At 38.6% G+C, this 22746-nt stretch overlaps 1 protein-coding gene across 27 annotated transcripts in view; it reads right to left on the bottom strand.

The window, feature by feature from the left end:
• Dnah7b (dynein, axonemal, heavy chain 7B) overlaps window positions 1–22746 on the bottom strand; it is a 307481-nt gene that overhangs the window by 223554 nt on the left and 61181 nt on the right. For 26 of the 27 annotated variants that reach the window (XR_003954985.1, XR_003954980.1, XR_373250.4 and 23 more), the window contains 6 exons: window positions 21763–21890; window positions 18614–18692; window positions 15272–15496; window positions 12440–12586; window positions 9807–10492; window positions 7834–8020 (listed from right to left, as the gene is read on the bottom strand). Coding sequence is in view for 24 of the 27 variants with exons in the window: in XM_011238490.3 (XP_011236792.1) it covers window positions 7834–8020; window positions 9807–10492; window positions 12440–12586; window positions 15272–15496; window positions 18614–18692; window positions 21763–21890 (1452 nt within the window). In the remaining 3 variants the exon portion in view is untranslated. Of the gene's footprint in view, window positions 1–7833; window positions 8021–9806; window positions 10493–12439; window positions 12587–15271; window positions 15497–18613; window positions 18693–21762; window positions 21891–22746 lie in introns of those variants that run through there. The other variant, XM_011238493.2, reaches the window with a different exon arrangement.

Here is a 22746-nt window from a genome sequence, read left to right as displayed (position 1 = left end):
CAGAAGCATGATGGCTAATTCGAATGACAAACTGACAGGTGAGTTCACTGAGGTTAGCCTGGCAGCGAGTTCCAGGTCAACCATGACTACAAAGTGAGATTCTAAAATTATACATATGCATGTGTGTTATATTATATATAATATAATATATAGAGAATATAGAACATAGAACACAAAATATATTCACACACATAGCACATATATCAATAAGAATAATATATCTACCTTTGTATCTACTTTTGAGAGAAACAACAAAAACTCTGCTTAAACCTTTTGTTATTTATTTATTTCAGGTTTTTTGAGATAGGGTTTCCATGTGTAGCTCTGGCTGTCCTGAAACTCGTTCTGTAGACCAAGTTGGCCTCAAACTCTGAGATATGCCTGCCTCTGCCCCTCTGCCCCTCTGCCCCTCTGCCCCTCTGCCCCTCTGCCCCTCTGCCCCTCTGCCCCTCCTTTCTGCCTCCAAAGTTCTGGGATTAAAGGCATGCACCAACCACTGCCTGGCTCTTGATCTCTTTCTTAATGAAATTAATACACATTATAAGGGATTGTAAAGGCATTGTAATAACAAAACTATATGGCAGCCTGTATTCGCAAATTACATTAGAAATGGTTCAGTGTTAACAGCAACTCACTAATAGTTCTGCTAAGTGTGTACTTGACTATATGTGATTAATTTTATGGCTTGGTTTGTACATATTTAATGATATTATTACAAAACCAAAGTAAGCCAACTGAACAAACCCATGTCCATCTTTCTGGTATTATACTGTCAAATAATATAGTTGCCATTGATGAACTATGATCAGTATTGAGGAATATAGGCACAGCTTTGTTTAGGTAATGAATATGTGTATATTGTTACCAAGTTAAGACATTTTAGCCAGGCGTGGAGGCACATGCCTTTAATCCCAGCACTTGGGAGGCAGAGGCAGTCAGATTTCTGAGTTCGAGTCCAGCCGAGTCTACAGAGTGAGTTCCAAGACAGTCATGACTACACAGAGAAACCCTGTCTCGAAAGAACAAAATAATAAAAAAAAAAAAGACATTTTTAGATGCAATTCCTCTAGCTTACAGTGTATTTGATTAAAATATCAATGGAAGAGCTTATGTTCATGTCCTAACATGATCAGCACTTTCAGAGCTTGTGTGTGGAGCATCTGCTGGAGACATCTTGGTTCTAGGATCCTGCCAAAACTAGTCTACACAGGTGAGAGTGTGGACTACAGAAGCTAACAGCTTCTGGGACAGGGAGGAGCCACAGAGCTTCTGTGGCAGACCCCATTTCAGGCTCCAGACATACGGGCACATTCCCTGCCAGAGGAGAGGTGTCCACCCCGCCTGGGAGGCCTTTGCTGGAGCATTTGAAGGAGCCATCTTCGTTCCTGGATGCTACCAAGACTAGTCTGCAAAGGTGAAAGTGTGGATAACAGAAGCTAACAGGTTCTGAGACAGGCCCTGTTTAGGGCCTTCATCCTCTGCCAGGAGGCGAGTTTAAACAACAGATATCTGTTCACCTTCTCTGCAAGAGGAGAGCTTGCCTGCAGAGAGTGCTCTAACCACTGAACATCAGGAGAGAGCTAGTCTCCCAGGTCTGCTGATAGAGGCTAACAGAATCATGGAAGGAACAAGCTCTAACCAGAGACAACTATAACAACTGACTCCAGAGATTACCAGATGGTGAAAGGCAGATGTAAGAATCTTACTAACAGAAACCAAGACCATTCACCATCATCAGAACCCAGCACTCCCACCTCAGCCAGTACTGGGTACCCCAGCACACCAAAAAGCTAGACCCATATTTAAAGACATATCTCATGATAATGGTAGAGGACATAAAGAAGGACTTTAATAACTAACTTAAAGAAATACAGAAGAACACTGCTAAAGACTTACAAGTCCTTAAAGAAAAACAGGAAAACACATCCAAACAGGTGAGGGAAATGAACAAAACCATACTAGACCTAAAAAGGGAAGTAGACACAATAAAGAAAACCCAAAGTGAGGCAACACTGGAGATAGAAACCCTAGGAAAGATATCTGGAACCATAGATTCAAGCATCAGCAACAGAATGCAAGAGATGAAAGAGAGAATCTCAGGTGCAAAACATTCCATAGATAACATCAGCAAAACAATCAAAAAAAATGCAAAATGCAAAAAGATTCTAAATCAAAACATCCAGTAAATCCAAGACACAATGAGAAGACCAAAACTATGGATAATAGGAGCAGATGAGAATGAAGATTTTCAACTTAAAGGGCCAGCAAATATCTTCAACAAAATTATAAAAGAAAACTTACCTAACCTAAAGAAAGAGATGCCCATGAACATACAAGAAGCCTACAGAATTCCAAATAGACTGGACCAGAAAAGAAATGCCTCCCTACACATAATAATCAGAACAACAAATGCACTAAATAAAGATAAAATACTAAAAGCAGTAAGGGAAAAAGGTCAAGTAAAACAGAATGGAAGGCCTATCAGAATTACACCAGATTTTTCATCAGAGACTGTGAAAGCCAGAAGAGCCTGGACAGATGTTATACAGACACTAAGAGAACACAAATGCCAGCCCAGGCTACTATACCCAGCCAAACTTTCAATTACCTTAGATGGAGAAACCGAACTATTCCACAACAAAACCAAATTCACACATTATCTTTCCATGAATCCAGCCCTTCAAAGGATAATAACAGAAAGAGAAAAAAAATACAAGGACAGAAACCATGTCCTGGAAAAGGCAAGAAAGTAATCCTTCAGCAAACGTAACAAAAGACATCCACAAGAACAGAATGCCAACTTTAACAACAAAAATAATAGGAAGCAACAATTACTTTTCCTTAATATCTCTTAATATCAATGGACTCAACTCCCCAATAAAAAGACATAGACTAACAGACTGGCTACACAAACAGGACCCAACATTCTGATGCTAACAGGAAACCCATCTCAGGAAAAAAGACAGACACTACCTCAGAATGAAAGGCTGGAAAACAATTTTGCAAGCAAATGGTCTGAAGAAACAAGCTGGAGTAGCCATTCTAATATCTAATAAAATCGACTTCCAACCCAAAGTTATCAAAAAAGACAAGGAGGGGCACTTCATACTCATCAAAGGTAAAATCTTCCAAGAGGAACTCTCAATTCTGAATATCTATGCTCCAAATACAAGGGCAGCCACATTCATTAAAGAAACTTTAGTAAAGCTCAAAGCACACATTGCACCTCACACAATAATAGTGGGAGACTTTAACACACCACTATCACCAATGGACAGATCACGGAAACAGAAAATAAACAGGGACACAGTGAAACTAGCATAATGAAACAAATAGATCTAACAGATATATACAGAACATTTTATCCTAAAGCAAAAGGATATACCTTCTTCTCAGCACCTCATGGAACCTTCTCAAAAATTGACAATATAATTGGTCACAAAACAGGCCTCAGCAGATACAAAAATATTGAAATTGTCCCATGCATCCTACTAGATCACCATGGACTAAGGCTGATCTTCAATAACAACATAAATAATAGAAAGCCAATATTTACATGGAAACTGAACAACACTCTTCTCAATGATAACTTGGTCAAGGAAGGAATAAAGAAAGAAATTAAGAACTTTTTAGAGTTTAATGAAAATGAAGCCACAACATACCCAAACTTATGGGACACAATGAAAGCATTTCTAAGAGGAAAACTCATACTTCTGAGTGCCTCCAAAAAGAAACTATAGAGAGCACCGCACACACTAGCAGCTTGACAACACACCTAAAAGCTCTAGAATAAAAGGAAGCAAATTCACTCAAGAGGAGTAGACAGCAGGAAATAATCAAACTCAGGGGCGAAATCAACCAAGTGAAAACAAGAAGAACTATTCAAAGAATCAAACAAATGAGGAGCTGGTTCTTTGAGAAAATCAACAAGATAGACAAACCCTTAGCCAGACTCCTAGAGGGCACAGGGAAAGCATTCTAATTAACAAAATCAGAAATAAAAATGGAGACATAACAACAGATCCTGAAGAAATCCAAAACACCATCAGATCCTTCTACAAAAGGCTATATCAACAAAACTGGAGAACCTGGATGAAATGGACAAATTTCTAGACAGATACCAGATACCAAAGTTAAATCAGGATCAGGTTAATGATCTAAACAGTCCTATATCCCCTAAAGAAATAGAATCAGTCATTAATAGTCTCCCAACCAAAAAAAGCCCAGGACCAGATGGGTTTAGTGCAGAGTTCTATCAGACCTTCAAAGAAGACCTAACTCTGGTTCTGCACAAACTATTCCACTAATAGAAGCAGAAGGTACTCTACTCAACTCATTCTATGAAGCCACAATTACTCTGATACCTAAACCACAGAAAGATCCAACAAAGATAGAGAACTTCAGACCAATATCCCTTATGAATATCGATGCAAAAATGCACAATAAAACTCTCGCTTACCGAATCCAAGAACACTTCAAAACAATCATCAATCCTGACCAAGTAGGTTTCATTCCAGGGATGCAGGGATGGTTTAATATGCAGAAATCCATCAACGTAATCCACTATATAAACAAACTCAAAGACAAAAACCACATGATAATCTCCTTAGATGCTGAGAAAGCATTTGACCAAATCCAACATCCATTCATGATAAAAGTCTTGGAAAGATCAGGAATTCAAGGCCCATACCTAAACATGATGAAAGCAATCTACAGCAAACCAGTAGCCAACATCAAAGTAAATGGTGAGAAGCTTGAAGCAATCCCACTAAAATCAGGGACTAGACAAGGTTGCCCACTCTCTCCCTACCTATTCAACATAGTACTTGAAGTCCTAGCCAGAGCAATTCGACAACAAAAGGAGATCAAGGGGATACAAATTAGAAAGGAAGAAGTCAAAACATCACTTTTTGCAGATGATATGATAGTATATATAAGTGACCCTAAAAAATCCACCAGAGAACTCCTAAACCTGATAAAAACCTTTGGTGAAGTACCTGGATATAAAAATAACCAAAAAAAGTCAATGGCCTTTCTCTACACAAAGGATAAACAGGTTGAGAAAGAAATTAGGGAAACAACACCCTTCTCAATAGTCACAAATAATATAAAATACATTGGCATGACTCTAACTAAGGAAGTGAAATATCTGTATGATAAGAACTACAAGTTTCTAAAGACAGAAATTAAAGAAGATCTCAGAAGATGGAAAAATCTCCCATGCTCATGGATTGGCAGGATTAATATAATAAAAACCACTATCTTACCAAAAGCAATCCCCATCAAAATTCCAACTCAATTCTTCAACGAATTGGAAAGGGCAATCTGCAAATTCATCTGGAAAAACAAAAAACCTTGGATAGCAAAAATTCTTCTCAAGGATAAAAGAACCTCTCGTGGAATCACCATGCCTGACCTAAAGCTGTACTACAGAGCAATTGTGATAAAAATGGCATGGTACTGGTATAGCAACAGACAAGTAGACGAATGGAATAGAATTGAAGACCCAAAAATGAACCCACACACCTATGGTCACTTGATCTTCAACAAGGGAGCTATAACCATCCAGTGGAAAAAAGACAGCATTTTCAACAAATGGTGCTGGCACAACTGTCAGTTATCATGTAAAGGAATTTGAATTGATCTATTCTTATCTCCTTGTACTAAGGTCAAGTCTAAGTGGATCAAGGTTCCCACATAAAACCAGAGATACTGAAACTTATAGAGGAGAAAGTGGGGAAAAGCCTCTAGAATATGGGCACTGGGGGACAATTCCTGAATAGAACAGCAATGGCTTGTGCTGTAAGATCGAGAATCAACAAATGGCACCTCATAAAATTGCAAAGCTCCTGTGAGGCAAAAGACACCGTCAATAAGACAAAAAGGCCACCAACAGATTGGGAAAGGATCTTTACCTATCCTAAATTAGATAGGGGACTAATATCCAATATATATCAAGAACGTGGACTCCAGAAAATCAAATAACCCCATTAAAAATGGGGCTCAGAGATGAACAAAGAATTCTCACCTGAGGAATACTGAAAGGCAGACAAGCACCTGAAAAAATGTTCAACATCCTTAATCATCAGGGAAATGCAAATCAAAACAACCCTGAGATTCCACCTCATACCAGTCAGAATGGCTAAGATCAAAAATTCAGGTGACATCAGATTCTGGCGAGGATGTGGAGAAAGAGGAACACTCCTCCATTGTTGGTGGAATTGCAAGCTTGTACAACCACTCTGGAAATCAGTCTGGTGGTTCCTCAGAAAATTGGACATAGTACTAACCAGAGGATCCCGCAATACCTCTCCTGGGCATATATCCAGAAGATGTCCCAACCGGTAAGAAGGACACATGCTCCAATATGTTCATAGCAGCCTTATTTATAATAGCCTGAAGCTGGAAAGAACCCAGATGCCCCTCAACAGAGGAATGGATACAGAAAATGTGGTACATTTACACAATGGAGTACTACTCAGCTATTAAAAAGAATGAATTTATGAAATTCCTGGGCAAATGGATGGACCTGGAGGGCATCATCCTGAGTGAGGTAACTTAATCACAAAAGAACTGAAATGATATGTACTCACTGATAAGTGGATATTAGCCCAGAAACTTAGAATATCCAAGATATAAGATACAATTTGTGAAACACATGAAACTCAAGAATGAAGACCAAAGTGTGGATACTTTGCCCTTTCTTAGAATTGGGAACAAAACACCCATGGAAGGAGTTACAGACACAAAGTTTGGAGCTGAGATGAAAGGATGGACCATCTAGAGACTGTCATATCTGGGGATCCATCCCATAATCAGCCTCCAAATGCTGACACCATTGCATACACTAGCATGATTTTGCTGGAAGGACCCTGATATAGCTGTCTCTTGTGAGGCTATGCCAGTGCCTGGCAAATACAGAAGTGGATGCTCACAGTCAGCTATTGGATGGATCAGAGGGCCCCCAATGGAGGAGCTAGAGAAAATACCCAAGGAGCTAAAGGGATCTGCAACCCTATAGGTGGAACAACAATATGAACTAACCAGTACCCCGCCGAGCTCATATCTCTAGCTGCATATGTATCAGAAGATGGTCTAGTCGGCCATCAGTGGAAAGAGAGGGCCATTGGTCGTGCAGACTTTATATGCCTCAGTTCACGGGAATGCCAGGGCCAAGGTGGGAGTGGATGGGTGTGGGAAGGTGTGTGGGACTTTTGGGATAGCATTGGAAATGTAAATGAAATAAATACCTAAGAATAATAATAATAAAAAGAACTTGTGTGCTGTCCTTTAGTGGGACCAGACTTTATTAAATTCCTCCTTAGCTGGAACTCTCCTCCCTAGGATCTAGTATCTTATGATTTACATTCATTTTGATAGAATTTTTGAACTCACAGGATAGATTTCTCTTGAACTTTTTATTTTTGTAAGTTCCCTAGGAGAGACATTCCTCAGTGTGTATTCTTCCTGGCTGTTGCCTGTCACAGCAAATTTCAGCAGCCGTGCAGCCACAACACAGAGACAGCACTATGAGAGAAACAGTGTCCAGAGATGGAGCTGACTTCCTAGCAGAGCCCCTGATAAAAATTATGCCAGCCACCGAAAGTCACACTGAGTAAACTTAATGCACTGTGAGCCTTGGGGGAATCAGGGCAAAAATGTCCACTTTTTTTTAACATTTTTTCTCTTGGAATTCTAAAATAATAACCAAAAGGGGAATGCATGTTGCAGGGAAGTGATGGCTTACTAGAAACAGTAACTGCTTACATGGATGTTTAAGAAGCAAAGTTGTTATCACTCCTATACATTCATTACCAGAGATTTTTTACCTACTTGTACAACTGTTTTCATCACATCCCTCCAGGTTTTATCCACAGCTTTGAATCGTCTGCCTTCTTCTGGCATTTGAGACATAATGTCCGGAGAGCTGAAAATGGGCTCCAGATAGAGCCAGGTGGCTTGTACCTTGAGCCACTCATCCAGGATCTCCTGCAGCAGCAGCAGCTTGCCCTCCCATTCCCTGAGAGACAAGCACAGAGAATCCATTCTCAGGACAGCAAAGCAGGCAGTGTCTCAGACAGCAACATCCCAACCTACAGCTGCCTGCCAACCCCGTGTGATGTTGCTACTCCTATTTTTACTTCTCTGCTTGCACTCAAAGGTAAATCAATAAAATTGTCTTAAGTAAAACCTGTTTTAAGAATAATTACATCAACATTTAGACTTGTAACCAATAACTAAGATAGAACATGTATTCACAAAATTCACATTCCCTTAAATACAATGTGACACACAAGAAGAAGAGGCAATATTTGAATTACAGTACGTTATCGGTTCATCTCTAAATATGGAAAACCTAATGAAAGTTCCTCTATGTTTAAACATCATAATTACTCCAAAATTAGCAGTTTTCAATTGCAATTTAAAAATCTCTCTGCATTTCATCCATCTTTGCAATAACCCTGTGCACAACATTTACTTAACAAATGAGGCTATGGCAACCAAAGTTAAGTAGCAGGTGCAAGTTCTCCCAGCTAACAAGGACAAGCTGAGACTTAAACCCATGGCTATAACTGTCAAAGAAACCATAACACAAGGAAGAATGCTTTATTAATCAATGAAATTTGGAAGGAGATAACTTTGTTATATATTAATGCCTTACTCATTTATAAGAAATAATTTGTAATTTTCAATTCTTAAAACAAAGACATATAAATAATTCTCACAATTAAAAGATGATTTCAAATGTCTTTCAAAATGATTTTTCCCCAGCATTTATCTGGGAATTGGGTAGCTGTTTTTTGTATGGAGTCAAGAATGCCTCCAACTGGCATTTCTGCTGGCATTTTTTTCCTTTTCTCTAGTCCCTTTATGATGCAGAACTTTTCCTACTAGCTAATGATATTGTGCCCAGCCCTTCACAAGAGTCTAGCTATCCCACTTTCAGATGAGTTTACTCTCTGTGGGACCTGGAAGTAGAATAGCCAATCTCAGAGAAGGAATCTCACCCATCTGAGAGTCTCTGATCATCTTAGGTGCAGGATGACCAGAGACAGAAACCTCCAAGTTGTTTCCCTTGCCAGTCAAATGCATACTGAAGATGAAAGTCAGATTTGGTTGTCTGCCTCTTAAGGTGAAATATAAACCGTTTAATACACACTACAAAGACAATCCAAAGAAGAAAAACTAAAACAGTGAAGAACAGAATGAGAGTTGCATGTATTTAGCAGCCTTCTTTTAAGAAGTTTTGATTAAAATCAGTTTGTTTGTTTTTATCATTTGCTCCCATTTGCCAGCTAGTATGCATAGAATTGAAGCTACAATAGATGTCCAGGGGTTGTCTCTGACCCTTGTTTCCAAACTTGGGGAATAGCACTAATATTTGCAGCTTTATACTTTAATCTTCTTAAACTATGTTTAGTCACAAACTTCTTAAAGTTAAAAAATAAAGTAAGATCAGTTTGATGACAATCAAAATGAGCACCTCAATGTTGTCTGATGCCTTTGTCATAAACAGAGCAAAGGGATCCATACTTTTGCAAAACTAATAAAGGCTACCCATTCCTCATAATGAATTCGACAGGATGGTACACTCTCTTCTGGTCTCTATAGGTACCTAGACATATGCATACACATGTACACGCACACACACACACACATACACAGGTGCACACACATGACACATTGAGGAGTGAAATAATAAACTTGAAAATAGTAAATGTGAAATGCACAGTCAATCCCCAGAAGAACTTTGAGTTGAATGCAAGGGGCTTGGGTAAAAGTATAAACATTACATATTATTTTACCTCATCTGCTTTTCATAAGGCTTGATGAAAGGAGATCCTCGCATAGTTTGCGTTTTGATAATGTGGTCATCCAGCAACATCTGAATGTCATCAACTGAGGACAAAATGTATGTCCCACTTTCTCTGTAGGGAAGAATGACAAACTCCATGGAGTCCCATTCAGTCATCATCTTATCCATGGCCTTTTCAAGAGAATATTCTTTGCTAGCTGCTTCACTAATGCCTTCAAATCTGTCTAAAAACGGCTCCAGGTTCATGTCTATGAAAGAGAAGACTGTAGAGTCATCCGAGGGCAGCAGAGGGAAGCCAACGATGGTGGACATGGCCTCCCAGTGCCTGGGGCGCAGACCAGGATTACAGATCACTTGGATGAGAGGGATGTACTGCTTGAACTCCTCCACCATTGATTGCACTTTCTTGGTCATTGCCAGCGCATTTGGAGAATCATGGAAGACCTTCTCTAGCTTATACAGCCCTCTCCAGTAATTCCCAACATCTGCTTCTACTTGATCTGGGTTCACCTTGTGGTATGGTCCTTCAGTCCACCCTCTGTGTTTGGTACTAAACTCCACAGCAGTTTCATAGAGACGGAGATAAGGGTTCAAACCATCTTGGATCTTTTTACGTTGAGGATATACTGATGGGACCCAGCCATATGCCTCCTCTTCTGCATTGAACTGCTCAATCTGAAAAGATGGGTGTTGAATAAGTGATTCTGAAGGTGACTGATGTTTAAAATGTTAAACACCAGCTTTCCCTGAGCTTTAACAGTAAATTCAATAAGAGTAAAGACTTAGGATTAATCTATTTCCTCTTTATTTTCTCTTTCAAATTAATGTGATTTGGGTATTTATGGTGTTCATATGTATACATTCTGAAATGATTAACAGCAGCTAATAAGTATTGTATTACCTCACCCTGAAAAGCTACTCTCCTGACAATTTTCAATTGTGATCATAGTCAAATATGACCACAATATTATGTAGTAAATCTACTCAACTTTTTCTCCTATTTAACTGAAGTTGAAGAATTTCATGTTTTAATCAACATCTCCCAATGCCTACGCACCAGTAACCACTATTTGATGCATACTCCTACAGACCTGACTCTTCTCTATCCCATCACGCAGTGTGAGCCTTGCTGTATCTGGTTTATTAACTTAACATATTCCCTCTGGACTCAGCTAGGTTGTCACAAATGATTTATATTTTTAAAGACTAAATAGCATTTCCCTATTTTTGTGTATATATGTTTTGGGCAATGTTTTGTTGCATTGGCTTAACATTAGTCAAATAAATTTGCAAATAGAAGGAAGTTTTACCCACTAAGACATATCAAAAATCTAGCTTCGTTCATTGAAAGAACTTAAGTGCTTTGAATAAGAAGCATAGATACATACTTTGGAAAACAGAAAAAAAGGGTCCAATTCCTAAGAGTTATTGATGCAGCTCAGCAAAGATGACTTAAATAGGTGGAATACGAAGAGAAGTCATTCAATAATAATTGAAAGTAGACAGGAGTAATACTGCATACTAGTAGATACTAACACGTGAAATGTCATGTATGCATACATATGTGCTGTGCCTCAGAAGTGTACTGAAGCAAAGCAGTCACAGCTCTGTCACAGAGAAGAAGCAAGCAGACCACAGCACAGGATAAATGGGAAGGAACAGGAAACATTTTCTCTACGTTGTAAACTCAGTGAAGAAGTAGTCTGTACAATCTATACAACTAAAAAGTTGCAGCTAGATATATCAATTAATCAAGAGACTTTGAATTCAGTGGCCCCTCTTATAAGCCAACATGAAAGTTTATTTCTACCATTTTTATGTTTTGGCCAATTTGAGATACTTATAAACTATTTAATTATCTAAGTGGACATTCAGGACTCCCAGGGCTATACAGAGAAATCCTGTCTCCAAAAAAGAAAAAAACAAACAAACAAACAAAAAACCAGGACTCTTAATGTAAGGAAAATACAGTTTGTTTACACCGTAAGCTATAATGAAAATTGCATTACATGTGGTAAAGGATATAGCTTTCCTTTTCCAGATTTTCTAATAAGCAAGCTGACTCTGACGCAGCAGTGTGGGAACACAGTGGCTCAGTGAGAGACAATAATGGGTCCAATTTTAAAACAGCTGCTCATGTATGAATACACAAAAACTAAACTAAACAGCAATGAAATGCTATTACGTGTGTGCTTCTCTCAGTGATTACAGGAGAGCTACGATGCAGATGACTGAATGGTGCAATGGGTGACAACCTGGCAGAGATAACATCTCCATCTTTAAAATAGAAGCCAAGGACCACAAAAACATATTACCACCCACAGAGAACCACACTACTGCTTCTCCTTGTAGCATGACTAGAAATGTGAATTGCTTCTATTCTTCTCTTGCTTAATGCAACTTAACTGTTTTATCCATTTAAAAAAAAAGAAAGAAAGAAAGTCTTACTATGTTACCTAGACTGGCTTCAGCTTAAAATCCTGCGGCCTCAGCCACTCAAGTGATGGGAGCAAGCATGTACCAGCATGCCTGGATGAATCTATTTCTTAAACGTGAATACTCAATACAAACACATTGTCTTTTTTATTTTATCACTTCATTCTTTAAAGATTTTAATTGTACCTTGTCTGCTGCTGCATCCAACTTGCCATTCAGCACCTGAGCCTTTTTCAAGTACCTCTGCACATCCAACAGGTCTCCAAATGTATGAAATTCTTCTACTTGTTTAGCATAACTCTCCAATTCCTCCACAAACCGCTCACATCGAAACTAATCAATAGAACACATGTGCTTATTATTCTTATAAAATAAGAATTTTTCTGGCTACCAAGAAAAAAAATTTAAGTACTTGAAAGGCTCATCAAAATTATTAGTATGTTTTTTTTTTCAAGACAAAATATAAAAGAAGATAACCTAAAAAATTACTTGGATCTAAAATACAAAAGAAAAAAAAAACCCTAAAATTTAAAATTAACACACTTCAAAATTCCTCTAGTTTCCTAGGTAATAAGTTGGCCCTACACAATGTAAGAAAATCTGACTCAATCAATTAAAAATGTGTTAAAATTATATTCTTTAGCATTTTGAAAAATTGTTGCAAAAAATGACTGAGCATTTGAAAAATTCATGATAACTAGGATAGGGTTAGAAGGAACATCTATTCATTTAAGGGCTAGATATCTAGCTGCATTATTTTCATAGCATTTGTGAAAAATTGAACAGCTTTATTTATCTGTTGCCCAAACAGGTCTTGGATTAGCAACACAGAACCAAGATGTGTGAAATTTCTTGTCATTCTTCCACGAACATGCATGACATGAGATGTACACAGCTAATAAACCCAGGTGTGAAATATTAAAATTTTAATATTCTAACATAAAACAGATGTGTGTGCTTGGTGCAAAATACTTATTATAAAACTGTCATTGGTAAACTATTCCAAATTAAATGAGTCTAGTAATATCTATTAATGAAATATTAAAAAATCAAATCTAGATTATTCAAAAATAGGATCTTTTTCTATGTCATGAATCCTAGGTTGGTTTCTGTCCTCTTTTCTCTTGTTTCCCAGGAAATTCATTGTTCCCACTTGATGAGTGAAGGAAAATAAAAGGAAAACTGCACCAATATTGTGTGTAGATTTTTGAAGTAGGATACTGTATAATGAAGTACAGACCAGTTAGGAATTTTCTAAGAGTCAATTATTGTATGGTTTAAGTATTTTATATTCATTGTTCATGTTTTTTCCTATTTAAAATATTGGAAATAGGTTGTAAAGTAGAACTATTAGCCATAGTTTTAAAAAAAACAATATTAAGGCTATGAACTAGTCTCCAAATAACATAATTTATAAACTGAATCTTCTTTGTTGTAGTAGAAAAACAGTTGGCTTGTGGTCAAAGAATATCTTAACTTGGCTAACCTGAGTCAATCTTAAGAATTTTAGGTATCTCTATAAAATAATCCTGAAAAGTATAAAACTGAAATTTTTAGTTGATTTATTCACAACTAAAGTGTTTTATGTTCTATAGAGTGCTGACGGCTCTCTGAAAGACATGTTTGAATGTGTTCCATGGTCATGCATCAGAAATAAACATAGAAAGAAATGGAACACCAAGAGTGGACAGGGTCTAAAGGTGCTGGTCTCATGTATGCAGTAAGTCTGTTGCCATGGAAGCAGATTAACAGGAGTGGGCTCATAGGGAAAAGGTGGATTTGATCACTTTCTCTCCCTCCTTTCCTCTCTGTTATTCGCTTTCTTGTAAATGTGCCCTCCTAATCCCTTGCCTTCCGTTTTCAGCCAAGAGATGATATAATGAGGCCTTCGGCCGATGTCGGTCTCTTGAATTTGGACTTCTCACCTTGCAGAAATGTAAGTAGCAAATTTATGCTCTTTATCAACTACCGAGCCACAAGTCTTGTGTTATAACAGCACAAAATGGGCTGAGACACTGTGAGCCAGTGACTGCACTAGCCAGTGGGATAGAACTAGAGACAAAGCTCCCAGGAGCTGGCCATCTAGAGGCAGATAGACCTGACAGTAATAGTAGCGATTGGGTCTTTAATATAGTAGAGATGTGTTAAAGGGTCTAATCTGAGCAATTGAGAAGCTACCTGAAGTATAGAGGGCATCTTGGAAAAAGCAACTGAGTGTGACTGGCATGTGTCAGGGCAGAGCGCTGCGAAGTGCAGAGACAACATGCAAGGTGGATGTGAGAGATGCACAGAGCAGAGAACTAGAGAATGCTTGGAGTTCACAAGTCAGGAGTGCGCTAAAAGTGGGAAACTGGCCTAGAAGGTAGGCAGAGGTAAGCTGCAGACCAACCAGAAAAAAAAAAAAAAAAGGTAGGTATGCATTGTGTTCAAGAAAGCCAGAGTGTACTGGGCGTGGTGGTACACGCCTTTAATCCCAACACTCAGGAGGCAGAGGCAGGAGGATTTCTGAGTTCAAGGACAGCCTGGTCTACAGAGTGAGTTCCAGGACAGCCAGGGCTATACAGAGAAACCCTGTCTCGAAAAACCAAAAAAAAAAAAAAAAAAAAAAAAAAGCCAGAGTGACCGTGAGACATAAAAAGCATGTCAACAGGAGATCTTGATGTTGGAACAATAAATACAAAATAAACCAAAATCAAAGCAAACAAGGGAAAAAACCCTGAACTTAGTACCACAAACTGTCTGATTAATGGCCACTTGTGTGCAATGTTTTCCAGCATTTTCTCTATTCTACCTTTTAAAAAAAATCAAGAAACGATGCCACATCAATCAAGGCACTTGAATCACTCCTTAGTCCTCCATTAGGAGAGACCCAGCATGTGTACACCTTCTGAGATTACAGGGGGAGAAAGCTACAATGCAGGGCCCATGTAACAAAGAAGCCTGTATAACTATACATAGAGTTAAAAATCCAAACATTTGCCCAAAAAAGGAACAATTTGAAAAATCTATAATGCCAACCTTAAGGGCTTCTTGATATTGTTCTGTTTTATCTTTAATGATTTTCCTGTGCTCATCAAAAATCTCCCCCATTCTGCCATACCACTGGAAAACACTGTTATTTAGTCTGATGTCTGCAGGAGAAAAGTTGACACACTCGATGAGGAAGGCCAGGCAGTTTTTAGAATCCACAAGTCTCTGTCTCAGCTCCAACATGTCAGTTGTCTCCAATTTCTGAACGTGAGCCTGAAGGAAAGCAAAGGTTACAGACAGCATTGTAAGAGGGAACTCTTACCAAACATGCCCTGTGGTAATACACTGCATAAATACACACAGACACATGAGAAAAGTATGGCTCAGAACTGGGGACCTCCACACAATTTACTTCTCAATTACCCCACCCACTTCACTAAAATAAGAGGAAGAAAAAAGTGAAAAGATACTTAACAATACACACATGCACACACATACACACATGCACATACACATGCACACATACACAAACATGCACACGATTGTGCACATACACATTCACTCATGCATACTCACATGCAGATGCACATATACATACACACACACATGCACACACATGTACACACTCACACACATGCACACACATGTACACCCTCACACGCACTCATACTCTATCTTTTATACACACACAGCAATGGAAGACCAGGAGGATGCTGTGTATCCCTGGATGATAAAAGCAGATACCACCTGAGTGATATCGGCAGGAGATCTTGATGTTGGAACAATAAATACAAAATAAACCAAAATCAAAGCAAACAAGGGAAAAAACCCTGAACTTAGTACCATAAACTGTCTTATTAATTTTTAATAATAATAATAATGCAACATTTTCCAGCATTTTCTCTAGTCTATGTTTTAAAAAAATCAGATACCACCTGAGTGACTTCACTTTTTTAAGTATTATGCTTTGGGCCACCAGATGTACCTGGCACATTTGCCAAGTGCTGTCAATAAAGTGATCATGGGGCAGACTCAGCTTTTACCATCATGACATTTGCCATCTAATTACAGAGATGGTCATTAGTCAAATAACTGCAAATGAAAACTTTTGACATGGACAGCGCTGTACCAAGAGGCCTGCTGCTGCTGCTGCTTGCAGCATGTCACAGACTTCCAAGGCAGCCAGACATGAACAGAAGCTTCCCACAAACACATGAGGTGTGGCATGTAGAAAGGGGCAGGCAGAAGGAACACAGGTGAGGGTCTGAACAGATGCCAGGGCTGCAGCAGAGCGCTAATGGAGGATGCTCATTTTTAAAGGTATTCTTATTTCTAAGTATGTGCATGGTGTTGGAGGAAGATTAAAGTCACATGAGTTCAACTGCCCATAGAGGCCAGAAAAGGGACTCTGATCCTCTGGAGTTGGAGTCACCAGGGGTTGCCAGCAGCCCAAGCATCTTGGGTCCTTTTAAGAGCTGAGCCATCTCCCTAATTCCAGAAGAATGGTTTTAAATTGAACCTGGATCCCACTGGTACTTTCTGGGCTCTAGTCAACTGGCCAAATCAACTGAAGGAAGAAAGACTGTACCTGGTCGAACTTTGTCACCAAACTACCTCACTTGCATGGGAGAAAACACTGATTAAGTATAGCAGAGAATTCAGAATAAGTCTACAATGTGTGGCTATAAGACAAAAATACACGACCAATCATGTCCCTATGCATAAGCAATGGATTGATTTACAAACTATAATCTTCACAAGTAATAAGTAATAAATGTCTAGTCAAACTATGTATTTTTGAATTTAGCTAATCAGTTTCCTATAGAGCCCAGAGACTGGGTTTACGTTTCTCCCTATCTATAATAAATGAGTGATTTTTGTAGTGACTACATTGACCATCTGCTTCACCTTTATTGGAATAAACTTTAAAACACAGAGATATTTTAAGCAACAAACAATAAATCTTATTTGCTAATTTTGTTAAAGATTATTATATTCAATAGAAACTCAGTTTGAATAACCCCAAATTGTTTAAGCCAGTAACATCCAGGAAAATAAGCAGATGGTAATGTGTACAACTCCTCTTTCCACATGAGTTCTTTTCTAACAAAGAGGAAGGCACAGCAATTATTTATACCTATTACCAGCCACAGAACTACTTGATGGCCAATAAGAGTTAAAATATAAATATGCTTCTTGAAGTCTGTATGAGTATGTAAAATTGATCACACACTCAGAACTCCAGCCCAAACACAGGCAACTTCAAAGAAAAGAAAGACTTTAACTAAAGCAAGACTCTCTAAGTAAAATTAAAAATAAATGTAAAATTAGTTTCAGTAATTTTAATAAATTTTGTATAAGCAATAATTTGAAGAAAATGTACATGTAAACATTTAAATTCATTTTTATCATTTTCATACATACAGAATTTTGAATGAGCTTACATGTTTACAGGTTCAGTTAAATATCTTAAATGTCTTAAATATCTTAAACTAAATGTAAAGGGTTTTTTCTAATTTAGATTTGAGGAATTCTATTTTTAAAAAAATCTCATATCCCATAAAAGATACTGTTATAGGAACAAAAGGAGCATAAAATGAAACTGCTATTAGTTATTTTATATTACTTTGTCTGCTTTTAGATAGAGTTAAAAAAATAATAGAAGTAACTAGAAAAATAACCAATGTGAAAATGGAAGGGTTTGATGAGGGAAACATTTCAGCCAACTGTCATAGAAGGTGTTAGTGCATAACACAGTCTTTTTCAGACACAGAAGAAAGCACTGCTCAAGGACTGAATATCTGTTGATTAAAATGGGGAGTAAATGTACATCTCAGGTACCCTGACCTGTTCTGGCCAACATATGCTAGCTCGCCGGTCAGTATTGTGAGCACCGTTCTCAAGAGCATCTGGTTAGATGACTACATTTGTTGTTCTGATGCTTTCCAGTGTCCATGGCCTGTTGTGCCCTCTCACTCTGACCTGATTTGGTCAGTGAGATATTAGCTAATGTGACACCAGCAGAAAAGCACATATACAATAGGACACTTAAGCATCTACTCTGCTAGGGGAACCTCCACAAGGAGCCTGCTGGAGCTTGGAGACAAACGGAGCAGAGTCAATTGCCAAAGAATATTTGCACCTGTCAACTCCACTGAGCACAAGCTGAACGAACAGTGTATTATAACAGGTGATCTAGTCAAGTGACCACACAGAGGCCTGAAGGAGCACCGGGGAGAGGCAAGCCTGAAGCACCAGACTGCAGGCTTGTGAATGAAACATTTGAAACACTGATAACTGGAAGCCTCTGCCTTAACCTTCAGAGTGGTCTATTTCTCTGCACTCTTGGGACAGTTCAATCCCTATTGTGATATGGCTCTTCAACAGTACCTTCATCTCCATGAGCTCGGCTGTGTTTAGAGGCATACTCAGAGCCTTTTCAGCTATCTTCTCAAACTCATCACATAGCCTGAAACAGCAGAAAAACCAATAGTACAAACAGTATTTATTATTTAATGTTCCATTGCATGATTATGATCCATCTATGTGATATCTAATGAATACAAATGTGTTTTAATTTATTTATTTACCCAATATAAACTTAATGATCACCTGTCATACTCCAAGCTACAGCATTAAATGACCCCTGAGCAGCTCACAGTCAGACGGCAGAGACTGTTCACAGTTCCTTCAAGGGGCAGTTCCTGTGCCAGTCCCGAGAGATGGTATAAAAGATGGTACTAACTCTATTTGCAGGGAGAGATTAAAAACAGGTCTGTAGCTCAGAAATGTCTGGCACATGCCAATACTTCCTACTGGTCTGCCTTGTAAACAATAAAAATAATGAACAAACTTAGGGTTGGAAGAAAGAAAGTTCAGAGGTAAGGGACTTCAAGGGGGGGAAATCTTTACAAAAATTGTCTGGCAAAGAGCACGTGGACCATGCTGAGCTGAAGGTGGGGCTGGAAGATGGATATGCATTTTGAACATGTTTTCAAATCTCAGTGGCAGAATCAACAGAGAAGGGTAGGTGTACCATAAAGGATGCAGATAAGAGGCCATGGAGTGGAGCTGTCATGCAGATAAAAGTGAGAATAGGTAACACTGCTTTATAGGCTTCCTGGTGAGGTAGAGACATGGAAAAAGCAACTGGGCCATCCCTGTCCAGAGCTCCTACAACAGTTTTGCTGCACCTTCTGTAGGCCAGTGAGTCTGACATAATTAAAAACAATGGAGGAAGAAAGCCCAGCTGCCAGGAGCTCAGAGCGTGGTGAGAAGAGGTGGGGCTGTGATAAAATTATAGCAAATGTTTCACCCAGTACAAAGGCCTGGAATAGAAACATTCTGTGAGCAGGCGTAGTGATTCGCATCTGTAATCGTACTAGGATATTGAGAGGTGACTACTTGGAGTATCATGTTTTCCAAGATAGCCCTGGGACTTAGTGAGACCCTGCCCTCAAAAACTATACAAGGAATATTCTAGTTATTTCTGTGTTTCTACCTTGTAACATTAGAAAAGAGGTTGAAGGGCCAGTTATACTAATTGTGCTTCTTGACTTAGATAAGTAGACATTCAGCTGCACTCACTGGTATTCTCTGAGTTTAGAATAGCCAGCTATCCTACCCCCACACCCTGTTTAGTCAACAGTTCTTCAGTTAAGAGAACAACTTGGTTGATAGAGATGTAGCTCAGTGGTTAAGGGCACTTGGCCGCTCTTCCAGAGGCCCTGAGCTCAAATCCCAGAAACCACACAGTGCCTCACAATTATCTATAAGGGAATCTGATGCCCTCTTCTGATATGGAGGCATACATGCAAATAGAGCACTCATATACATAAGTAAGTACATCTTTTAAAATAAGTTTAAAATCTTTATAAAAATACCAACTTGCCAAGGCCTTAAAGTATCAGGAGGCATCTAGGACAGGCTAAGGCTAACAGGTGACCTTCCTGGGGGTGGCCCACCACTTTTGCATGGTCTGTGATGAGTGAGCTCAACGGCAAGGACCCAAAGAGACTTCAGCTCAGGATTGCCTCTTGCAGCTAATAAGCCTTTCCTGTCCTTATTAAATTAATATAACGATACCTGAGCATTAGCCCACCCTATTGATCGGATTTCCTGCAGATCACCATAAAGATAAACTTTCAAGAATTAATGCTGTTTAGATGAATTAATGACTCTATAGAATTCCTGATTTGGTTCAAATAATTTCACGAAGAAGGTTTTAAGTAATGGTTTTAGTTACTTTGCTAGACAGATGTAATAAAGTTAGAATCAAGACTAGAATGTGCCCACTCCTCATATAGTAAGTAAAGGCTGCATAGTAAGAAACACAATGAGCTTTCATAATTACACAAAAAAGTGAAATAGGCTTGGGACAAATTTGTGTTCAGGGAAAAACATTTAGGTCTAAGGATAACCACAGGTGTGCACTATGATAAGGCAAGGCCATGTAAAAGCTGTTACTTTGAACTTGTACCGAGCATGTTAGAATGAAATCCCACTTTGAACTTACTATCAACATCTTTCTGTAACTCCCATTTTATCTATGAGGAAATTTCTAAAGAATCTTTTGTCTAAGAATGTTAAAACAAAAAGGCCAGAGAAAAGAAATAAAGTTGTTGGTTGAATGGTTTGTCTTGGGGAGCTCTTGGTACCCACCCACCCATCCATCTATCTGATAGATATCCAAATGTATATTTTGTCTGTATGCATGTGTATAGGTAAATGTGTATGTATATAAGCATACATGAATACTTATGGAGTTGATTTAGACAGATGGTTGGGCCTGACCAAAGTATGGATGTATGAATGTATATATGTCTGTGCATATTTGCCTGTATAAAGCATTTTGATTTTTTTCTCTTCCTTCCTCTATGGCTAACAAAGAGTTAACCAGTCAGGCCAGTGAAGGGCTCTGGCCTCCTGTACAGAGAAGGGAAATGCTAGCAATAAATCCTTTACCCAATCTCCATGCTGTTAGCAACAAGTGTTAACAGATCTGCAGTTTCTAGAATCAGTAACTTGAACTCAAGATAGGCATATGAAATTATAGAGACTAACTCTACTCTCTCACAAGACCAAATCTTGCCCCAAGGAGGATCTTCCCCTAAGCTGCTTCATTGAGGACCCAGCCCCTGGACTAAGCCCTTTCACTAAATAATGATAGTATGACAAAGTTTGAATTTGACAGCACAACTCCTTAGAGTCCACTCACAGCTCCTATACAGATCGATTCTGCAAACTAATTTATGTATGGATTACACAAATTTTAAAGTATGAAGTGAATGTCCACCTGACTTGTGCAAAAGAATGGAAGCACAATAATTAATTTAGATGTTTGGGAAGGCATATGTGTAAAAACAACAACAGAAAAAAGCATACTGACAACTGCATCAGGAAATGTCACTCCCTGTAGAACACATTTAGCATAATCCTTTCTTTGAAATCCCTGTGACACTGCTCAACCTGCTTCCATTGCCAAGTGACTCAAAGACCACTCCTAGAATGCAAACATAGCCACCCCAGTACTCCCGTACATTGTGTTTACTTCCTGGTGATCACGGAACATCTTGGCTATCAGTTTCCCACAGATGACATCTGCTCTCTTCACCAATGATTTGATCAGTTCCTCACAGTGCATTTCAAACATTCCCAAACGAACAGCCTGCAGAGTGAAAAAGATTTACTAAGCACGAATTGGAGTAAGTAAGAGGCTCTCTTTGTTTTTCTATTCTTCTCGCTACCAATTTGTGTGTGCAATGTAATAAGGTCAGGTTTTGAGATTTTGGGTTCTTGGTTTTTGGTTTTAAATTGTTGAACCAGGCATAATGGTTCAGGTGTATAACTCCTGAACTTGGACAACAAGACCAGGAAGAATGGATAAGTTTGAGGCCAGCCTTGACTACATAGTGAGTTCCAGGGCAACCTGGGCTAAAGGCCAAGATCCTGTATCAAAAACAAACAGAAGGTAATAACAAATTCACATGTGGGGCTGCGGGAGTTTCTAATATCTCACCCACCCACCTGTCCCCCACTTCCGGCAACAAATACTTTGTATTTTACAACCATCTATGAGTAAATATCATCATCATCACCAACACCAACACCATCACCATCACCACCACCATCACCATCACCATCATCATCATAATGGCTTTTTAAAGTTTAAGAAATTAGGTTATTGGTAACTGAATGAAAATTAACTTCCTTTATTTTTTTTTAATTTTGATTAGTTTTGTTTGCTTTTAGACATTGTCTTGCTTTATAGTCCAGACTGTTGACAATGAACTTGTGGTCTGCCTGCTTCCTGAATGCTGGCACTACAGGTGTTTACAACCCCATCCAGCAGTGAGTTTCACATATTTTATTTGTTTCGTATTTAAAAAGTAATACTTGAGCATATTAGGGAATCTGAAGAATGGTTTTGATAAAGGGGCCAAGAGAGGATGTTTAGTAATCTTTGTATCTTTAGTAATTGAAGGATATACATTGTGGTGTCATTGCTGTCATTTCCAAAAGAT

The sequence above is a fragment of the Mus musculus genome, chromosome 1, assembly GCF_000001635.26.
Source record: "Mus musculus strain C57BL/6J chromosome 1, GRCm38.p6 C57BL/6J".
Lineage (NCBI taxonomy): Eukaryota > Metazoa > Chordata > Mammalia > Rodentia > Muridae > Mus > Mus musculus.
The sequence above is the reverse complement of the archived record's forward strand: the minus strand, read 5'-3'. Positions and strand labels throughout refer to the sequence as shown.